The sequence below is a fragment of the Podarcis bocagei genome (assembly GCF_964188305.1).
Source record: "Podarcis bocagei genome assembly, chromosome: 2".
Taxonomy (NCBI): domain Eukaryota; kingdom Metazoa; phylum Chordata; class Lepidosauria; order Squamata; family Lacertidae; genus Podarcis; species Podarcis bocagei.
In genome coordinates this window covers 78,626,720-78,648,940 of record NC_138126.1, presented here as the reverse complement: position 1 = coordinate 78,648,940, position 22,221 = coordinate 78,626,720, and the positions used below count along the sequence as shown (strand labels likewise).

Here is a 22,221-nt window from a genome sequence, read left to right as displayed (position 1 = left end):
CTCACTTCAAAATGAGATAAGTGGTTGAATTGTGAGCACTATATAGTTCCTATCCCTGACTATCAGATGCTGAGTAAGTAACAGAATCTAACCAAGCACATGGAATCTTTCTTAATTTGCATTACTGATACGAGTCACAGAACCCAGCTTTTCTCGGTGGTGCATTCAGATTTTTAAGGAGGGCGGGTGTGGCATCTGTTTTGCATGCACAAGGTCTTGGGTTCAATCCTCAGCATCTTCAGGTAGAGTTGGGAGCTGCCTTGTGTTCCTTAAGTTATGCGAATGTCCACCATTATGTTGGCATCACACGGGCATTGCTCATTTTCAACACTTCTGGCTCACCAGAGACATTCTCAAGCTCAAAAACAGCCTTTGCTTCTGCCTTACAAGTTTTCTAATGAGATCATCAAATTCCAGCTTGGCTCTTATTTTCAATTCTGAATCTGTACAGATCTTGAAAAATTCACCAGTGTGCCAGGTCTTGGTAATTCTCACTTGGTCTCTGTGCTTCAAAGAAGTGTTATTCTCTTACGCTGCATGTCAGAGTCTATCGAAAGTAATGTTTAATTTGAAAGTTCAGGGTAACACTCAGTTTGAAAGTAGAGCTGTCAGCACTGATGAAACAACCAGCTGAAGAAACTTACAACTTATTTATTGTATGGGAGTTTTCAGCAGGTCCTGGCCTAGATGGTTGGCAAGGCAAGGAGAATGCACAAAGAAGCACTTTATCTTACAGATAATGAAAACCAATGGCTACTCCACAAATGCTATGCATATGCTTCCTGCTAGCAGCTAGACAAATTTATGGAGGAGAGGGAAATCAAAGGTTATCAAAGACTTACTAGCCATGATGGGAAGTGATGCTTCCAAATACCAGTTGCTGGAAACCACAGGGAGGGAAAGTGCTTTTGTGCTTGAATCCTGCTTATGGGTTTCCCATTGGCATCTAGTTGGCCACTGTGAGAACAGGATGCTGGACTAGATAGGTCATTGGTCTGATCCAGTAAGCTCTTCCTTATGTTCTTAGCTGTTTACATTGGACAAGCTAGTAATCAAAGAATCAAAGAAGTGTAGAGTTGAAAGGGACCCTGAGGATCATTGAGTCCAACCCCCTTCAACGCAGGAATATGCAGCTGTCCCGCATGGGGATCGAACCTGCAACCTTGGCATTATCAGCAGCATGCTCTAAGCAACTGGGCTCTCCAGCTGATTTAATTTCAATATATGGCACAGGTATTGCCATAGATCCATTTGCTGTGCTTCCATGACCAGTGATTTAGCAAGGTGTATGTGTGTGCACGCACACACACGTGCATGTGTGCATGTGTGCACACACACACACAGATGCATGTGCGTGCACACGCAGAGAGAGAGAGAGAAAGAGAAAGAGAAAGAGAGAGAGAGAGAGAGAGAGAGAGAGAGAGAGAGAGAGATCCTTCCTATTTAAGCAAGAACAATACAGGTATGAGACAACATTATGCTCTCCGTGCTTCTGCAACCATAAAGAAATCTCCAAAGTATGAGTTCAAATGTTGTGTAGGAGTGAGACATGGTGAGGTTTATATGAAGCAGCTAGGGTACAGGAGAAGGGGTAAGAGTTGCTGATACTTGTGCATCTGAGATCCCTACGGCATATTTTAGCACTGAGCTATAGCACAGCTGCCATCAGCACCCAATACCCATGGACCACTTCTCCTACCCAAACCTCCTGGTAGGGACTGATGCCCCTGTGTTGGCACTCCTGATAAGCTGTTTCCATTGCCACAGGCTTATCTGACAGCAGCACTTTAATCTAGGAAGCCACCCAACTCCTCAAATTTCCTGCAGTGCCATGGAGCACTCTGCTTTGCATGGGGGGCAATGCGGGAAATGTAAGTGGTGGGCAGCTTCCCAGATCCAGCTGCTCCTGCCAAGGAAGCTGGTGTCTGTGGTGGGGACCAAACAATGGTTGAACCCAGTGATGATGAGCCACCTTCCCAGGCAGCTCCCCACCCCTTTCAAGAACCATAGCAGCACTCCCTCTCAGCTATGAAACTGAATGGCCTCATGCTGCTTGCTGAATCTCAGCCTAACTTCTTTCACAGTCAGGCTAAAATGAGAAAACTCTTGCAAACCCGTCTTAGCTCATTGGAGGAAGCATGGGATAAGCATGGCAAATCAAATAGCTTCACAACAGGCAGAAATTCAGCAGGTGAAGATTTTGCCCACCACTGCTTCTGCCTGGAAGGTTCACCTGCTGAATGTACACTTGTTATGTTGCTGTAGAGCATACAGGAACCCTATCAACAGAAAAATTGACTCTGGGGCAAATGCAACCTGAGGTTGAGGCATATGTTAACTGTCTATCTGACTGGATGAAGTGGGTTCATTTCACCAAATCAGGTTGATACAGACTGCCTTGTCTTATGTTTGAATTATATACCCTGAGATCTCTCCAGAATTGCAGCCTAACATTTGAGCTGATGATTAACTCTTGGCTTCATCCCATCATGCTTGCCTAGAGGTGATAGCTCTCTTACTTTTGTAGGAATTCTCTCTCTGAAGAAAGGGGGGAGGGGTTTTAATCCCAAAGCAGTTATTATGTGCAACTACAATCCACTCCTTGTATTAAAGGCAGGCATTCAGTTCTGACTCAGTTGCAAACTCTTTGGCTGGCCCTGCTCCTGGTCTTTTAACTGCAGCCTGACATTTAGCAGATGGAGTTTCCCCCATCACTTCATCCCTTTTCCCAGGAAAAGCTTCTTCTCCTCCTGCCTGTCCAGGTTCTGTCAAAAGCAGCAGAGTACCATTCATAAGAAGCAAAGAGGCAAGTGACAGCTTAAACTAAAGGGATGTATGCTTTCTTCTTTTAAGGTGCATTTGTGTGAATTAACTTTAAAATTCAGAAAGATGACTATGTGGATAAAACTAGGGTTCTTAATAAGCTGCATTACAGCAGAGCCAAGCACCTTTTTAGGTCTGTGGGCACATTCGGATTTTTGAGCAAGTGCTATGGGTGACAGCCCCTCTGGTCACATCTATCACCCCTCCCCACATCTATCAGCCACACAGAGAGAAAGAGAGGCAGGAAGAGGGAAAGCTCACAGACACAGGCGCGTGCACACACAGACGCACGCACACACGCTTTGCTTTTCGAAGGGATCAAATCCAGTAGAATCAAACTGAGCCTTGAAAAACATTTGACTGTACATCTGTGGAATGTCTCCCCTCTGAAATGTGCCTCACCCAAACTTTATGTTCATTAAATTGGGCCCTTTTATGGTCAGGCTTGTAGAGGTTTGTGGGTTAAGTCGTTTTCAAATTATGCTGCTGCTAATTGAGTTCCTGTGAATAATATTACGTAGTATGTTGTATGTTGCTTTATTTTGTTGTAAACTACCCTGTGTATTTTTGGAGAAGGATGATATAGAAATCTCTTAATAATAAATAAACTTCAGCTTTTCATTCTGACTAAGGTGTGTGTGTGTGTGTGTGAGAGAGAGAGAGAGAGAGAGAGAGAGAGAGAGAGAGAGAGAGAGAGAGAGAGAGAGATGGAAGGAGGGAGGGAGCTCAGAAGGCATCTGCGGAGATCTCAAGGGCACCATTGTGCCCACAGGCACTCTGTTGGCAACCCCTGCATTATGGAAAAATTGTGATAAATCGGAACTGGCAAACTTCTCTTCTTTCTCTGTGTCAAGAGCTGATGAACTTGCAAGCAAACTGAGCTAACGAACAGAGAAGGCTGCGGTAAGGGAATGTGAGTGTCATCTGAGCCTCTTCCACACTTTTGTACTGCATGTCAAGCTGCACCTGCCCACATTCCTACACAACCACAACAGGGTAAAAGGCTCCCTGTCCTTCTCTGGTCCCCTCGTCCTGTCAGATCAGGGGGAAATGGCACAGTCTTTCCTGACTGCTGTCATGTTGTAATCATGTCTGCATCAAGAAAAACTTCTTACAGAGCAGCAAAATGTCCAGATGGACCAACTCCTTGACTGGAATGTGTATAGAACGTTCGTCTTTTGTAGGACTCGCATGCAGAAAGCAAGTTTTCTGTTTCACATCTTTCATTCTCTTATTCAAGAAATAGCAGGCCACACACTTTCTTCAAATGTATTTCATGAACAGTAGAAAAAGGAACACTATAAGGTTCGTACACTGCTATCATATCTCCATCTGGAGGATTGACTCGACCACCATGGAGATGAGACTCTTATCTCACGGGTGAGGCAGCATTACTGGGAATGTTAAGTTTTCTCTTTGAGTTGGATACTACTCTCCTGGGCATACACAAGATTCTGTGTTGTGTCTCCCAATCTATTCATTTATTTCATGTATACCCCACCCTTTCTTTAAAGTGCTAAGAGCAGCGTAACTGGTTCTCCCTCTCTCCCATTTCATCCTCACAACAACTGTGTGAGGTAGGCTAGGCTTTGATATGGAGCCTGGCCCAAGTTCACCCAGTGAGCTTCATGGCTTGAACCCTGGACTCTGAGGCCTTACTCTTAACACCCTAAGCACTATACCTCACTGTCTCTCAGTTTTGCAAGAAGAGCACCAAAAGCAGAGGCAGTCTCTATCAGGAAGCAAAGCAGAGCGACTGATTCAAATGGCATATTTGGGTGCCACTAAAGTTTGGCAGTGTGACAGACAGATCTTTCTGACCCAGAGGGCACAATCTACCAAGGAGAGTTCTTCCACAGTCCCCCTTAGATCCAGTAGGGTTTATTGTGGATAATTTCTCTCTGTGTGTGTGTGTGTGTTGGTGTTGTTGCTGTGTTCCATTAGTTAATGGAAATAGGAGCGACATTAAGATTTTCTGCCTCAGACAGCACTTAGACTCGCCATGACCAAAATAAAACAAACCCTGCAAGTTCTCTGCTCTCTAAAATATAGGCCTATTTGGTAGATGTTATTAATATTGAATAAAACAGAGTCGGAGAACCTTTTTCAGACGGTGGACCATGATTCCCTTCTGGGCGACTTCCAGGGACCACATGCCAGTGGAAGGCAGGTGAAAAAATTCACCTTTGTCCAGTAGGCTAGTTTCTACAGACCACCCACCTACTCTATCGGATAGAGTCTATCCTACATCCAGGCAAGCAGGAAGCCTTTTCAAAGTTCATGGACTTCTGACGAAGAACGAATCAATGGTCCAATTGGATTTTTAAAACGTCCTAACTTAACCCATAATCGCTTCTCCTGTTATGGCTGGGACATGTTTCCTCAAGTCCCTATGAGTTCCGCAGGGCTTCTTTTTCAAGGAGTGGGGTGTGGGGAATGGCAGCCTCGTTCTTCTCGCGTCTGGCTTGGAAGAAGAGACCAGAAGACGCTCGGCTGGAAGTTCTGGTCAAAGGAAGCCTTCCTTTCGGGATGGAATGGCGCTGCCTGTGCGCTGGGTCCCCTTCCCCGCTCCCCTCCCGCCTGGCCGGATCAGGTTCCCGCCGCCCTGCCCCTCCGCGGCGCTCATAATGAATGCTTTCATTCACAAACAAGGAAACTGACACGGGGCGTTTCTATCAGGAAGCTAATGGAGCCGCTTAATGACTAATTGATCAGATCCCCCAGCGCGACTCTAGCCCCGGCTGGCCCAGAGGAGCAGAGGCAATTAGGAGGGGAGGTGACTTGGGAGGGGCTGATTCGGGCAGCGAGTGGCGAGGTGGGGGAAGGGTGGGGGGAGCCCTCCGCCCCCTTGGTGTATGAGACGCGATCACTCAGTGGATTCGCAAGGGAGGAGGCAAGCAGGCCCGCAGGACTCGGAGAGTCACACACAGAGGAAGGAGCATAGGAGCCCTTCCTTCTGCTGAGTCAGGCCCCTGGTCCGTTGGTAGAGCATCAATCTTGGATGCAGAAGGTCCCATGTTCCTTCCCGGCCTCTCCAGGCAGCGGAGCTAGACTGGGAGACAACCCTGCCTGGCCGCTGCGCGTCAGTCGAGACAGACCATGTACTGTCTGACTCGGTACTGTATATGGTTCTCTGGGTCGGTAGAACATGAGACTCTTAATTTCAGTGTTGTGAGTTCGGACCCCACGTTGGGCCAAAGAGTCCTGCATAGTTCAGCTCTACAATTCGATTATTCAATGAAAAAGCGAGAGGGGAAAGGCGTGATAGGAGGAATAGCATCTGCACACTCACATCGGCCACCATATTATGAGAGAGAGAGATCATTCTACTGTTTCCTTCTACTTTATAAAGCAACTGAGGGGAACGAGAAATATCGGCAGGAACGAACGTATCATAGTTTTTTGTAGCCCATCACAAGACATTGATAGAAGAAGAAGGAGAAGGAGAAGGAGAAGGAGAAGGAGAAGGAGAAGGAGAAGGAGAAGGAGAAGAAGAAGAAGAAGAAGAAGAAGAAGAAGAAGAAGAAGAAGAAGAAGAAGAAGTAGTTCTGAATTCTTTCTCTTCATACACAGAAACCAGCTGCTAGATAGATTCTGGCCCTCTGAGTTGCAACCCTTTTGCATCCTTATGAGCGGGGCTTACTTCTAAGTAGGCATGTACGAGACTTAGATGTTGGACACGTAAACAAACAAACAAACAAAAAGTGCACAGAAGCTGGAAGATGCTGAGACTGATTTCATCACCGCATGGGAAATTGTGGGTGGAAAGGGAAGACAAGCCTTCACTCTGCACGATGGGACTCGGGGTAAAAAAGAGACTGAAGGACAAGCTCCCGCCTGCGCTTACATCGGAATGAAAATGCATGGGAACCTATAGCAGAAGAATGGACAGGGGCCCCTCAAGACAACTAATCAAAATCCAGGCATAAGACATTTATTGTCCAATTACAAGTCCTTTAACATAGGCAGTTGGCACTATTCTGCACGTGTTAAAAATTAAGAAGGGTAACAGACACCTCTCTCTCTCTCTCTCTCTCTCTCTCTCTCTCTCTCTCTCTGTGTGTGTGTGTGTGTGTTTTTCTGAGTCTCTCTCTCTTTCCCAGAATCGCTTTTGTTCTGCTTTATCTGATAAGTTCGGAACTTGCTTCCCGAAACATCCGCCCGATGGGCAATATAAAACTCACCAAACTGCAAGCTATATCCGGCAACAGTCAATGAGAAACCATCGCCCGCGTCATTCCCCTCTCCTGTTTTCTAACCCAGTGTAAGTAGCAGTCGGCTTGCCTGCCTGCCTTTGTAAGACAGGCTAAATGTAGCGCAGCGCGGTTCGTGGCAACCCACACAAGAAACGAAGAAGCTAATAAAGTACAACAGCTGTTCATCAATAAAAGATGAGGTTTTTTAAAGGGACGTACATCAAGAAATCCCTTCCAAAAGCACATTCTCAGGATTAAATCTGGGAAACTCCGTGGAGAAGAAAGTTGCGTTCTTGAAGTGGAATGCCCTGAGGTTGGCTTTATAGTAACAGTTTTTTTAAAAAATGGACAGTCTGTCTATGCAGGGAGCTGTTCAGGTGCTGAAATTGAGAACATCAACTTTGGAAGGCCAACTGGGTTTCAAAAAAGTTTCAAAAATCTGTTTCTGTTGACATGAGACTTTGGGGAAACTCTTCAGTTCCCGGGATCGTATCCGAAGAAAGAGAGCGAGAACTAGAGAATTTGTTAAGCCTATCTTAAAATTGAACGCGATTCTATTAAAGCAAATCCTCATAGAAACTGGATGTTTACCTAGAAAATCGAAGAAGAAAAGTCTCACGAGCGGGGGAAGCACGAGGAAGGCAGATTATAATAAAGAGGGGGGGCACAAAAAACCAAATAATACAGGAGGCTACGTTCAAAATACAGCAATGCAGCAGGCTAAGTAACCAGGAATGTTAAAATCATTAAATGCCTCTTACCTGTTAGTTTGTTTCTTAAATAAAAACAACCGCCACCAACCCTGAAAAGGGTATTTCTTGAAATCCAAGCGGATAGCAAAGACAGGATGCAGGCAGCATTGCTTTCTGCCCCTTTTATACCACGTTATCCAATTAATATTGCATCAACCTTATTTTAAAATTTCAGAACCCACAATATAATGTAATGACACAAGGGCATTTATTATTAAAGGACATTTGATTGGGGGAAATCATTGGGGCTCGCTGAGAAAACAAAATGAAACCAGGGCGTTGAAGGAGAGTTTAATGCTCTTTCTTACGATTTTCTTCATGGGACTAAAAAAAAAAAACTTTTAAAAAACCACTCAGTAAGGAGCTTTTCTTGTTATTTTTTCAAAGGAAGTAGAATGTGGTCGGAGTTTTGTTGCTGGATATTCATTGATATGCAAGGGCGAGACATTCCGAAGATCGCTGCGGTTCGAGCATTAATTTTTAATCCTTTAAGGTGCTTCGGGGATTTATAAACAAAAGCCCTACTTTCCTTTTAAGCAGAATTCCAAATCAACCTTTGATACAGTTGTTTTGAGCGATTTCTTTGCTTCTCAATGGAACTTCAGACAAAGAAGTTCCGTCCTTGTCCTGCTGAGAAGGGCTTCGGCTAAACTTTATTACAAAAACAATCCGTCCGGTATTTTGTTTTATTTTTTAATGAACAGCGATAAAATTTGATTATTTTTTTTAATGAACTGCGAAATTATTTTCACCATTAGTGGGCTCTGTAGGTTTTACCACAAGAAAGTTTTAAGATTTTGGCAAGAGATGTTGTTATATTAGAGTACCTCTCTCTCTCTGTCTCTCTGTCTCTCTCTCCCCAAAACATTGACCATCCAATAAAAAAGTTTGCACGTGGGAACAGCGGTAATAAATGCATCAAAACAAAAATACGTCAGATGTAGGGATGAGAATTAAGTGTTATCATTAACAGTCAAAGTATGATATAATGTGAAGAAAGAACTGGTTTTCTAGGAAGATTATGCGGGCCGAAATTAGGTATAACGCAATACAGTACATACAATAATCTTAAGGAACGGCTTGACCCCTATCGCAGCAACCCTGTAACGCTTTTCCGATGAGTTAGCCCCTCTGAACTCGGAGTACATCGTATAGGAAAATATTTGGAAAATCTAGTTCAGCAATATTTATATTGGGGTCAACCACAATGTCACAAAAGCGTGGCAAGCTTTCACCTTCTCCAGAACTCTTCGTCAGGCAAGATGTGCCACTCTCTTTTCTGGCACAAATATTACTCGCTTCACTGAAACATTTTAGCGCGCCTAAAAATGTTTCTCCCTGACCCCCACACTTCTCCATCTAAACAGAAAGCAAGATCAACCACAAGATCAACCCACAAAACGGTCGTGGGGGTGGGGGAGGGAAAAAAAAACTTCAGTTCAGGTTGAAAAATAAAGCTTCTTTTATTTGAGAAATTTCAGAATGTCTTTCCAGGGAGGCAGGGGCAGAAAGTTAGTGACAAAGAGAAAGCTGTAGAGATGACAGGAGTGAACAAAATGCCCCAATTCCAGGGAGGAAATATAAATTTTCCAAGGAGAGGGGCGGATACAAATACAGACAACACATTTTGCAAAAAGAACTCTTTACTTAGTGCAGAAACATGTTTAGATCAAAGCCCGGACGAGGACTGACAGCTATATTTTAAAAACTCCTGCGGGACTGTCTTCAGTTCAAAATGGGTTCCGCAGTGGGCCAAAAGTAAACTCTTTTCGGAGGTGCAATGAAAAGTCTCACATCTATTGTTGTTTTTCTTTTAAAGTCACTCAGACTCAACAGACTCAAGTGAAAGAGCTCGGATCTCAAGCCTGCTAGACCCACTAAACTCCAGTTCCAATGAGCTTTTATGCAGTTAGTGTTGCAGATCGTCCTGTGCGGGTGAAAGTTTTCCTTACTAGAAGGGGAGTTTTACTTTTTGACCGGGATGAGGTGCCTTTTGGCCGGTGGGGGGTGGGGGTGGGCAGACACGTTACGCCATGTGGATGCAGTGGCTCACCTCAGGCAAAAATCTATTACTTGCTGCTGGCTCAGTATGATCTTTCAACACGTGTTTGGAAATAAAAAAGTAAACGCATCCACGAGTCGCTGATGGAGGGTGGGGAATGCAAGTTCCCCCACTCCCCAACAAAGATTTCCATTCGGCATGGATTTATTTCAGATAACCCCCTCTTCCTTCCTCTCTCCTCACCCAAGAAACAACGAACTATACTGCATCTGGAGAGAGGCATGCGTGTGTGTGTGTGAAAAATAAGACCAAGCCATTTTGCTGTTAAAAACAAAGCTCGGCCCACCTCCGCTTTTTAAGAAGGAATCGGGTTTTGTTTTGTTTTTTTAAGTTATCCACAGCATGCAATTGACCAAGCATGTAAAAGGCGGTGGAGCAACAAAAACTACCCAAACCTGGCTTCAAATTACAATAGCGGACTTTCAGAAAATAGCCTCCCCCTGCCCACCGATACAAATCCACAAAATCTGAATAAATCTTCATTCCCTTCTCTCCCGGTCCTCTCTCTTTCCCCCACCTCTCTCTGCATAAATCCAGATGCGGTTGATTCCCCCTCCGAACTGCATCTACCACTGCCGTTCTTATTGTGTCATTTTTTATTTTAATTTTTTTAAAAAAAGAAATCAATACCTCTAGAGTTTAAACTCTTCCAACAAAAATGGCACGCTTCATACACTCTCTAGGACGCCAGAAGACACACACTCGGGTGAAAAGAGAAACCCAGAAGGATGAAACGGGGAAAGATGGCTTGGAGGTTGGGGGAGAAACAAACTTTTTGTGTGCGCGCGCGTTTTATTTTGGATGGATAGGCCGGTTGGTAGTTTTGATTTGCAGCCGCTCCCGCAGCGAGGAACAACAGTAAGCTGTGCCAACTGAATGATGATGATGGAAATAATTAATAAGCAATTAATTAATAAATAATAATAATAATATAAATATAAATAAATAAACCAGGCGGCCGGTGGCCAGAGGAAAAGAAGGAAGCGTTTGTTGGTTGGTTAAGGTCCATGGCTTTGTGGCTCGGTAGGGCTGTCCATTTATTCCGCTCCCTGTTGCCGTCGAGCAACATCTATAGAGATCTATATAGATATAGCTATAGATATATGTATGTGATCTATGGTCTTTGGTGCACCTTGCGTTCTCAGTGCCCCGCCGAGTACTTCATGCGCTTCTGCTTCTGCCTCTGGTTGCAGAACCAGACGCGCACGACGTTCTTCTTGAGCTCCAGCTTGTCGGCGATGGCGGCGATCTTCTCGGACGACGGGCGCGGCTGCAACGCGAAGTAAGCTTCCAGCGAGCGCTTCTCGGGCGCCGCGATGGACGTGCGCTTGCGCTTGCGCTCGGCGCCGCGCAACAGCTCGGCCTGCGCGCTCCTCTCGCGACAGGCGGCCTCGGCCTCGTCGAGCCACGCTTGCAAAACGGGCTTGAGCGCAATCATATTGTTGTGCGACAGCGTGAGCGACTCGAAGCGGCAGATGGTGCTCTGGCTCAGCGAGCCGACGCCGGGCAGCTTCAGGCTGGCCAGCGCCGCGCCCACATCGGCTTGGGTCACGCCCAGCTTGATGCGCCGCTGCTTGAAGCGCTCGGCGAACGCCTCCAGCTCGCGAGGGTCCGACTCCACGTCGCCCAGGCAAGGCAAACCCGCGTGGGGAGCCTGCACCGGGGCCGTCGAGGGAGGCGGCGGCGGAGGAGCGTGTGCCATGCTCGCCATGGCTTGGTGGAGGTGGCCCATGGCTGCGCCCAGGTGTGGGTGCGCGTGAGGGTGCATGGGGCCGGCCAGCACCGCGCCCGGCTCGGGGCCGCCCAGCAGCGCGGGAGAGAGGTGCTCCAGGAGGTCTCCGCCGTCGAGGCTTTGGTGCTGCGCCCCGGCGTGGTGGTGCGGGTGGGGATGGTGCGGGTGATGGTGAGGATGTTGCGCGTGGTGGTGGTGATGGTGGTGCGAGGGCGCCGAGATGGCCACGGGGGGCGAGGAGCTGGACGCCGCCGACGTGCAGGGGACGCTGCTCATGGTATGGTAGGTGGCGTCGGGTTTGAAAGGATGGCTCTTGCCGTGCGAGACCAGGTCCACCGCCGCCAGAGCTTCCGCGCGGGCCAGCAGACTCTCATCAAAGCTCCCGAATATATTGCCCTGCAGCTGCAAGCAAGAACGCGCAGAGCGCCGTCAGTGGGGAATACCGTCAAGTCGGCATTCAAACACATTTTCTCTCTCTCAAGCACAGAGATTCCTCTTCTCAAAGCTCAGGTCATAAAAATTAATATGAAGGCGCAAGATGCTTTGCTGGAACAGACATGTGGATCAGAGAGAGGGAGGGGGAGAGAGGGAGAGGGAGAGAGATTGTGCAGGAGACATGAAAAAAACATTAAGCCGGGCCTGTCAGAAAATGTGCCTTCGAGCAGTCGCGAGGCTCCGTCTACGTACCTGCGGGGCTGGCAGGCACACGCGGCGCATCGCCTCCGAGCTGGAGTGCAGGCTGGCGAACTTGGCTTCCTGCAGGGCAGGGTGCACGCCGAAAGGCGCCTTGGCGTTCATGCCCAGCATCTTGGCGCACCTGGCCGGGACGCGGCGTCGGGCATCGAGGCCGCCTTGGTTCTCTGGCGGGCGCCTGTCAAAGTGAGCGGTGCTCAAGGACAACGCTTCCCTTGCCACGGCGCTGCGCCTCGGCCCCCCCGCCCCGCGCCTGCTTCCACCTCGGCTTCTTCACTCATCTTACAAGCCTTGCCTGCCATGGGACCAGCACCCTGTGCGCACGCGTGCTGCTGCTACTGCTGGTGCCGGCCAAGAGGGAAGGGGGGGGGGAGCCCCAGGGATGGGAGCCAAGCAGGAGGAGAGCAGGGGGTCCCCAGCTAAGGCGCTGGGAAGGATCCTGCCAAAAGGCATTTTTTAAAAGGCCGCCCTGTCGGCTCTGACGGGGATTCCTTTCTGGCAGCGCGTTAAGAGGCCGGAGAACTGGCCAGGACGAAGAAAGCAGCTAAATGCGCACCGTCCCAAGGCGACAAACCTGGCCAGTTTTGGCGCTCCGTACGTTTTTTTCCAGCTCCAGAGGGGCTCGGGCCCGAGTTTCAAATCATAGAATTGTAGAGTTGGGAGCCTGAGGGTCATCTAGTCCAACCCCCTGCAATGCCGGAATATGCATCTGTCCCATACAGAGATCCAACCTGCAACTTTGGAGTTATCATCACTTTGCAGTCTAGGCAACTGAGCTATTCTTTTTTTTCCAACAGCAGAATAATAATAATTTGAAGGCTTGGAAAAGAACCGCGTCTTTTGCAAGATCTGCTGGATGAGCCTATTTTATATATAACGGATATATTATAACATAGCTTTCCTCCCAGGCAACATACATGGGTTACGCCTCTCTTTTATCTTCACAACTACAACAGGTAAGGTTCGGCAGAGAGACAGACAGACACCAGTCCAGGATCAAATTCTGGCCTAGTGGGGATTTGAAGCCTCCCCAAGACTACTCTGATACTCTAATCACTACGCACAGAAGAGAAATTACCCTGGAATAACGAACACCCTTTTGTTAAATCGCGTGCACACCCCGCCCCATTGCCTCTACATGCATACCTTGGCTCTGCACCCCAAGTCCTAATAAATAAACACTTTCTCTTGCTTGTCTACCTACCAGTCATGGGCGTATCCAGGATTCTTGGGGGGAGGGCAGGACTTTGTTGGGGGTCAGAACTCATGCAATTGGTCAGTCAGTTAAGCATTTCTATTGTTTTACTTGATCTAGAGGGCAGCTGCCCCCCATCCCCCCACACTACCAGTGCCCATATTTCTTTCATGAAGGTGGGACCTGTTTGCACAAAATTTGACTCAGGTCCAAGGAAATCTCTACTCATCTAGGGCCCTGCTGGTTCTTCTCCCCAGCCGCAAAAAAATGCCTATGGGTTCCAGATGTTTTCTATATCCTGGGTGTCATAATCTGAATCTATTAAATGCATTGATCTTAAATGCTTTTTTTGTTTCTTTTCTTCTTTTTCTTTTTTGACAGCTGCACAAATCTCTGATTCTTTTAATGAAGGATAAAGTATGTTTAGTGCTTCTCTTCGGTCGGTTTCTAAGAACCTAGCAGTGCAGAAACTCTTTCCTTGAATGGTAGGTAGACTTTCCTGTGATGACTTGTGTGGCTGCTTAGCTGGGGAAACACCTCGCAGAGAAAAATACCTCCTGAAAATGGGCAGATGGGGAAGACCTGTTACTGGGGGTTGGTTAGCAAGGGTTGTTGACCGATTATGGGGAACTTATGCAACTGTGTACATAAGCACTGTGGGACAGGTTAGGTCAACCTAGAAAAGAGTTTGTCTGCTCTTCCTTCCCCCTGACCACGCATCATTGTCCCACCACCAATACCCTGGCTCTGAGCCTTCTTCCTCTGGGGGTTCCCATGGGATTCCCAACTGGTGCTTCCCAGCCAGTCCCTGACACACATCGCCATCATGGCTAGGAGTAATGGATAACCTTATACATAAGGATTTGTATAATCCTCTCTTAAAACCATCCCAGTAGGTATCCAGCCAACTACTACAACCTGCGGGAACCTGTTTTGCCCAGGAACTTCTAGTCTCTGCCCCATTAGAGCTTGGAAGCCGGGAGGGAGAATCTTCATCACCTCTTTGTTGTGAAGGGGATCTAGTTCTCCCTCCTGGCTAACAAAAGCTGTCCAAATTTTCTCCCATCTGTCTCACTCCTGGAACTGTGTGGCAAGCGAGCACAGCAGAGTAACGCAACAGGTGCCCCAGGTTAGAGCAGCCAGATGTTCAGAGCTGCCGCCAGGGCAAAGGGAAGCAGCTCACAGCCAGCACAGGGCACCACAAGGGAAGGAACCACAAAGTATTTGGGGCAGTGGGGGGGGGGGAGGAGAGGAACACAGTCTGATTCCAGGCTGGAGGAATTCATGTGGTTTGTAAGGGGGCACTCTCAGGCACCCCCTCTCAGTTGTGCACTCCCAGATGTACAGCCAGGATCAGCTACTAGAGGCCACACAGCCAAACCCAACCCTTTACCACACAATTCCTAGGAGTATCAGCTGCCCCCGCAGTTGCCATCCAGGAGGCAGAAGCAGTGCTTGGTGAGGAGCAGTGATGGGGGGGAGGCAACAGGGTGCTGTCATTCCACCTTTGGGATCCATGGGTGCAGCTCTTGCCACTTCCCCTCTGTCTGAGGTGAGGGTAGCCAATGGTTCTCAAACCCTCAATGAGTTTGGGAATATCCCCTGCTTGTGAAGACAGGCTCCAGCAGATTGAAAGGACAAGACCAATGGTCAAGAAGGAGGTTTCTGCATGTGCTGTAGGGGGAAGTGAGAGGCAGATGAGTCTTGTCAATCTGAGAGGTTAGCCTATCTAGGAGAATGAAAAATCAGATACCAAACCTCTGTTGCCTTGAGAGATATCTTCAGGAGAAAAAAAGTCGAAGGAGTAAACCCTACACAAATTTGGAGTGGAGTCCCTAAGATGGTTGGATGACGTCTTGTACACCTCCCTCCGGCAACTCCTGCAGCCAAGTTGGTGCTAAATATGTTGCTCTGGTTTCCTTTGGACCACATCAGTGAGGCTGAGCAACCCAGGACCTCCATAGACGCTGCCCAGGCTTGCACCCTGGTGCTGCTAATGCAGTGGTTTGACTTCATCCCCAGAGGTGCACTCATAGGCGCCGACTCCATGGGGCTTGAGGGGGCTCGAGCCCCCTCAAAAAAAATTTGGGGGGGGCTCAGCCCCCCCAATAATCTCGGGCGGGCGCCCTTCCAGCAGAGCGCCGCCGCCGTCCCCCGCCTCCTCCTCACCTGCTCCTTCGCCAGCCAGCCAGCCGCGCGCCCTAATCGGAGGCACTGCCGGAAATCCCGCGAGAACAGGGGAATCCCGACTGGCCACACCTCCCAGCCAGCCAATCGGCTGGCTGGGGGGGCGTGGCTTGCCCTATTTAGGGCCGGAGCCACTTTATTTGCATATTCATGAGCTTATTTATTATTCATGAGCTTTCCCGGGCCCCCCCAATATTTTTTCTAAGTCCGCGTCCCTGGGTGCACTCCATTATCTCTAGAGACAAACAGATGCCAATAATGACTGAAGCATCTCTGGTTAATGTAAGAGTGTACAATCTCCTCTCTCCTCCCCCTGCACACTGTTCTGGAGGTTCTCCTGAGCCAATTTTGGGGGTGGGGTGGAAAACAGGCATGCAGGGACATGTGGAAGGCGGAGAGGGCAAAAGCCCCATTGCACTTTCCCTTTCACTGACAGCACTCATTAGTTTAATCCTGCCCCATGTATGCCACCTTGGTTGTCATGCTATAGAAACAAAGAAATAAAACAATCCATTCATACTAATTGATCCCAGAGGTTTTTTTTTAATGTTCTTGTAGTGGGGTTGCCCAATCTTAAATTGTCACCACCAGCAACAAGGACAGGGGAACATGTGTCTCTCCAGATACTCCAGGAGTACAATTCTCATTATTCCTGACTATGGGCTATGCTGGCCAAGGCTGATGGGAGCAGGAGTCCTACAACATCTGGAGATTCACAGGTTTCCTCTCCTTGACATAGCATTTCCAGTTACTAAAAACTGGAGGAATATCTAGCGGTCCATTCTCCATCCCAGTTCTCACTCTGTTGCCTGCTCAGGCCTCTGTGGAGACAGGACATGGATCACAACCAGCCAAAATCCAGGAAGGAGCAGGGACGCGGACTTAGAAAAAATATTGGGGGGGCCCGGGAAAGCTCATGAATAATAAATAAGCTCATGAATATGCAAATAAAGTGGCTCCGGCCCTAAATAGGGCAAGCCACGCCCCCCCCAGCCAGCCGATTGGCTGGCTGGGAGGTGTGGCCAGTCGGGATTCTCCTGTTCTCGCGGGGGCTGAAACCGCCAGGAGGAAGGAAATTCCCCCGGCAGTGCCTTGGCAGTGGCGGTGGTGCTGCGAAGCAGCGAGGCAGGAGCCCCCGCCCCTGGCGCCCGAGATTATTGGGGGGGCTGAGCCCCCCCAAAAAATTTTTTGAGGGGGCTCGAGCCCCCTCAAGCCCCATGGAGTCGGCGCCTATGGGAAGGAGCCGAGTATAATTGGCCGCCTGCCTGCCTTCTTTCCAGAAACATATTAGCCGCTCTTCAGCTGAAGCTCTTGGAAAAGCTTACCAAATGTGGAATCATGTACAGTAAAATATACTGAAACAGGAAACAACAGCAATAAAATCCCAGCATAAAATTAATGTAACTAACGTAGTGTTAAAAGACCCAGGCAATCTTAAAACACTATTTGCCTGGTGCTGTTAATGGGGGGGGGGGACATTTTTCACCCTGAGGGCCACATTCCCTTATGGAGGCGACATACCAGTTGTGAGAGGAGCCAGTGGCAAAAGTGGACAGAGCCACAAAGGTAAAGTTTATCTTGGTGACAGTAGGCTAGTTTCTACACACACACACACACACACACCCAGAGAGAGAGAGAGAGAGAGAGAGAGAGAGAGAGAGAGAGCTCTATCCTCTATCCAAGAGGCCTAAACCTTCATCAGTTTTTACCGCTCAACCAAATACAGGTTATAGCCCCTCATCATCACAAGGAAACAAACAGGTCTCAAAAACATATTATGACACATATGATCAAATCATTATAATACACAAAGAGGCCTTATCAGAGTTCAAGGAGACATTCAAGCCAGGCAAAAGATACCCAGGGTGGGAAGCAGGACCAGTGAGGGGTCTGGGGAGATTTTCAAAAGCCAGACAAAGAGGCCTTGGTAAGGATTACGGGATAGGGCGGTCACCTCTCCACAGCGAGTCCAGCAGCATCTCTCTGTTCTCTGCTGGTACAGGGCCATTAAAGCACTACCTCCCTGCCCCCTTTCTTTCCCCCTTTAAATTCCTTAGATCTGCTGGCAACATGACAAGGCAGCCCAAGGAGCAGAGGGCCTGATGACAAGACTGCAGCACGCCATCACTTCCCATCAAGCCTTAGAGCCAGGCAATTGGAAGTGGAACATGAACTAGGCTTTGAAAGGCAAAAGGCAGAGAGCGAGCGAGAGAGAGCTTCCTCCCAACAGGGGGGGAATCAGTGTGTTGTCGCATAGCTCCATGCCTTGATTTATGATAAAAAATTTAAAGGAAATCATTTATATTTCAAAGGGCCTAAATAGCTGCATGAAAGTTTTATCTAAAGTAGCACTGTATTTACAGACGGCCCTACCATGCTAGAGGTAATTAATAGATGGATAAATGGCAGGCCTTTGTCTTTTTGCTTAACCCTCCTGCTATTTGGAACTTGTGAGTTAAAGTAAGTAAATAAAAGGGGAAATGTAGGATTGCATACAAGAGCCCTTAGCAATAGGTTTCTCCTGCTCAGCCAGCCACTGCCAGCTATTCAGATAATGAAACTGACACTTGATCTTCAGTTTCATGCACAAGGACTTAAAATGTCCCTTTAACTAAGATTACTGGGGCTGGGGCATAAGATGAGAGGCCATTTTAATAAAGCATATTTTTATAGGGGTCTCAAAAACAAGGCACTGTTTTAAAGACACATTCCAGATAAACACTGAAGGCTCATATATGATATTCACTTGGAACAAATCTCTTGTCAGTCACTCTTTGTTTTCTGATAAGAATTCCACCCAAGTGCTTCCTGCCTCCCTGAATGAATGAATGAATTTATGAATTTTGGCTTGACTGATTTTCTTTTTAGGCATGGACTGCTCCATCTAACTGAGCTGACTCTTTATTGCATGAGGTTTAAAAAATCAAATCAAATCAAACCTTTCTGGCTCCTTCTGGTTTGTCTAAACCCCACAAACAGAAAAGTTCAAAACCATAAACAGGAACAAGTTAAAGACCCAGATGGCTGGCCATCAAGCAACTCTGTTCACATGAATAAAAGGAAAGCTGCAACCAACTTGAGAGATCATTCTCCTCCCAGTAAATTATTGATGGTCTTTCTGGAGGGAGGAGATGAAGGAGGAGGAAATAAACAACACCCTGACAATGCTCCAGTGAACTCACTCCAAACACAAAATTATATGAAAAGTTTATGGATCTTTTCACATAAATCATTTTATTATCTGACCCAGTTCAGAGATTAGGAGGAAACAGGCAGTTGTATAATGGAAGACTCTCTTTATAGTTAAACTTTACAACTAAGGAAACAACAAAACGTGGGACCCAGAATATTTTGCCTCATAGTTCAAAGTGTATAGCATTGACATGATTTCTCTTTCCATGTGTCAGGCACACATTATACATCCTGTTCAAGCAATCAGATGCATTAAATCACCTTAGTTGTTTTGCCTGACCCAATATCCTATTGCTCTTGATGTGCTCTAGGGGCCAGTTTGGTTCCTAAACTGGGTACTTTGGTACTGTTGCAGGTAACTGAATATCTGAAACATCAGATATTCACTTGAGCCAGCTATCCATGCTGGTCCTACCTGGGCCAGCAAAAAAGCCAAGGGAAAATTTATATGCCAAATCCCATATAAGGGGTCAGAGTGAGTCTAAGCTGAAGGCCAGGCGGAACAGTTTTGTCTTGCAGGCCCTGCGGAAAGATGTCAAATCCTGCAGGGCCCTAGTCTCTTGTGGCAGAGCATTCCACCAAGTCGGGGCCAGTGCTGAAAAGGCCCTGGCCCTAGCTGAAACCAATCTAACCTCATTGAAGAAGAAGAAGAAGAGTTTGGATTTGATATCCCGCCTTTCACTCCCTTTAAGGAGTCTCAAAGCGGCTAACATTCTCCTTTCCCTTCCTTCCCCACAACAAACACTCTGTGAGGTGAGTGGGGCTGAGAGACTTCAAGGAAGTGTGACTGGCCCAAGGTCACCCAGCAGCTGCATGTGGAGGAGCGGAGACGCGAACCCGGTTCCCCAGATTAGGAGTCTACCGCTCTTAACCACACCACACTGGCTCGGTACCTCCAAAATGTTGTTATTTATAGACCTTAAGGTCCTCTGTGGGGCATACCAGGAGAGACGGTCCTATCTTTCCTAACCTAAAGAATTTTACTTCACCTTGCCACCTTACAAATTCTCTGCAACCAGCTGCATGAGTAGAATTTTGAAGAAGATAAAATTTCATTATGAACTTTGGATCAATTGGTTTGCTGGTGGTGTGGTGCACTTGGGTAGGTTTGCTGAGAGTAATTCCAAAAGATTTCAATGAGGCTTACTTCCAAGCAAGTATGCATAGGGTTGTAGCCTAAAAAAACACTTTCCACAAATGTTTATGTTTCTGGTGCCTTCATATATACAGGGTGATTCATAATGAAGTATACAGTCAACACACTATAAAAAAGAATGTAATATGTCTTATGTTACCTGTAACAGAATTGTAGGGGAATGTTTAAAGTTTTTTTTAGAAACAGTCACAGATGTTCTATGTGTGCACCCTTTGTCACACAACACATATCGAACCCATAATCCATTTCTGCCCCAATGCAACTCATTCTCCACGTTGATTTTCCTGGGCTTCATTGAATGGCTGTGCAAACACTATCAACTTCTTCCAATACACATGTTCATCCAGGACTTCTACGTTTGCACCACCCGTAGTTTCAAATTTTTTATGCCAATCGTAGATACATTTTCTGCTTAGAGGTTTTTTTCCAAACCACTTCTACAGCCCTGCCGCTTGTGCCAGAGAGAGTGGGAGGTAAGCAGGCAGGAAATAAACTGCCAGGCAGTGAACTTGACACAGGATCTAGTGGATCCCAGGCATTCCAGGTGGTGGGGGCTGAGGGGTCTTCAGCCCCCCCATTTTTCAAGCAGGGGGCTGGGCTCCCCTAAAACCCTGTGGCCCGCTCTGCCTCCTCTCCACCAATATCACAAGGGGAGGAGGAGGCAGAGTGTAGAGCCCAGCTCTGTGCCCCCCACTCCCCACCCAGTGTACGAGACCTGGACACCTGTGTGTCCTGACCTGGCAAGCGAGTCAGCGCACTAGGTGGGGGCAGGATGCATCACATGATGTGTCATGTGATGCGTCACCTGATGCATCCCTGCAATGTGGGGGTCAAGTCGGTACCCTTGGTGGATCCTGTGCCAGTCCGGCCTTGCCTCTCCCTGTCTCCAATGTGCCCTGTTTAGGGGAGTTCTACTGGCTACTGCTGGTGAGGAAAGTCACATTGGTAGCTTCCTCCCACCTACTTCTTGGGCAGGCACATTGGAGTGCTTCTCCATAGTGGGGCTTCCCTACCAGTGGCAAAGGCATACCACCACTCCATCCAAAACTTGTTCAGCTGGATGTATTAGGAGTTGGATTACTCTGTGAGTTACCTATTCAAGGGTGAAAACCCTATTCAGAAGCACATCCAATCACCTTGGATTCTCCTTCCTGGGAGATTTTCCTGAATATTCTGAATTGACACCTCCAGAGCTCACCTTAGCCATGGGATATCTTGCATTACCACTGGAGTACCTTACTTCTGGTGTGTCTTCCAGATCATGTGGGGGTTGGTCCTGAAAAAAGCACCAGCAAAGGTGTTACATAATTAATGGGTGCCCCCTTAGTATCCATTTAGTATCTGTTTCATGCTCTGAATAACCCTTCAGTATGCCTACTAATTGCATTTTTACTTTTCCCTGATTTCCCCTGCCCCAGTTTCTCAGGAAAGATATTCAGGTTGAATTATAATGTGACTGTTTGCTGGTAGATGTGGCTTTTCATAAGCATTCCCTGAGTTCCATCCACAGGACTCTGCCGTTTGTCTAACTTTTCCTTCTCCTGGACTGCGAAGTTTCGCCATGTGTGGGCAGCTTGGTCAGGTATCCCCTGTAGCTTAGCAACTTTCCTCTTGCTTTGTTAAACTAGGCTGTTCAATCTCCTTAATGAATAAGAGAATCAAGCCAGGTAATTGATGCTTGGCTATTTAGCTGATGAATAATTGACCATCTGGGTAACACTAGACATTTCCTCGATCAGATTGGACAATGGAAGAGCCATGTCATCTCCTGTGCGGAGCTTCTCTCTAGTGTCAATGAAAGTGCTTTTCAAATACAGTGGTAAAAGACATTGCAATGGCTTTAAAAAAAGCCACTAGCTATTTCTTGGGGAGAAGAATAATTTTTGGAGGCTACTTAGGTAATTTCTTATATTTATGTATACCTAAACCAAGGACATTAATGTTGCACCTTGCTTTGTATTTGCACTGTATTTAAGAGTATGGTGCACAGGGCGGGTTTTGTTTTGATCGTATTTCTGGTCTGTTCACTGCAATAAATTGATGGTGATGATGATAAAAATATGAGAAAGGCAGTCAAAAGAAAATAATAAGGTTAAGCAGAATGGATAAAACCAGCTAGATTAAAACCAATTTACACTACATGCTGGAATGCCCAGGCCAACAAAAACAACAACAATAGATGCTGGAAAGTTGGTGCAGGGCAAATTTCCCATAGGAAACATTCTATTTTCTC

General features: G+C 47.2%; 1 protein-coding gene and 1 long non-coding RNA gene across 2 annotated transcripts in view; both read right to left on the bottom strand.

Annotated features, from left to right (window-relative positions):
• The window catches only part of LOC308579958, a 57,727-nt gene that overhangs the window by 27,388 nt on the left and 8,118 nt on the right, over positions 1–22,221 (bottom strand). The window lies entirely within an intron of this gene.
• Positions 9,111–12,372, bottom strand: POU4F3 (POU class 4 homeobox 3; the record flags this gene model as incomplete). Its single annotated transcript, XM_081181095.1, has 2 exons — positions 9,111–11,967; positions 12,253–12,372. 2 exons carry the CDS (start codon positions 12,370–12,372, stop codon positions 10,975–10,977), a joined length of 1,113 nt encoding a protein of 370 aa, XP_081037221.1. The 3' UTR covers positions 9,111–10,974.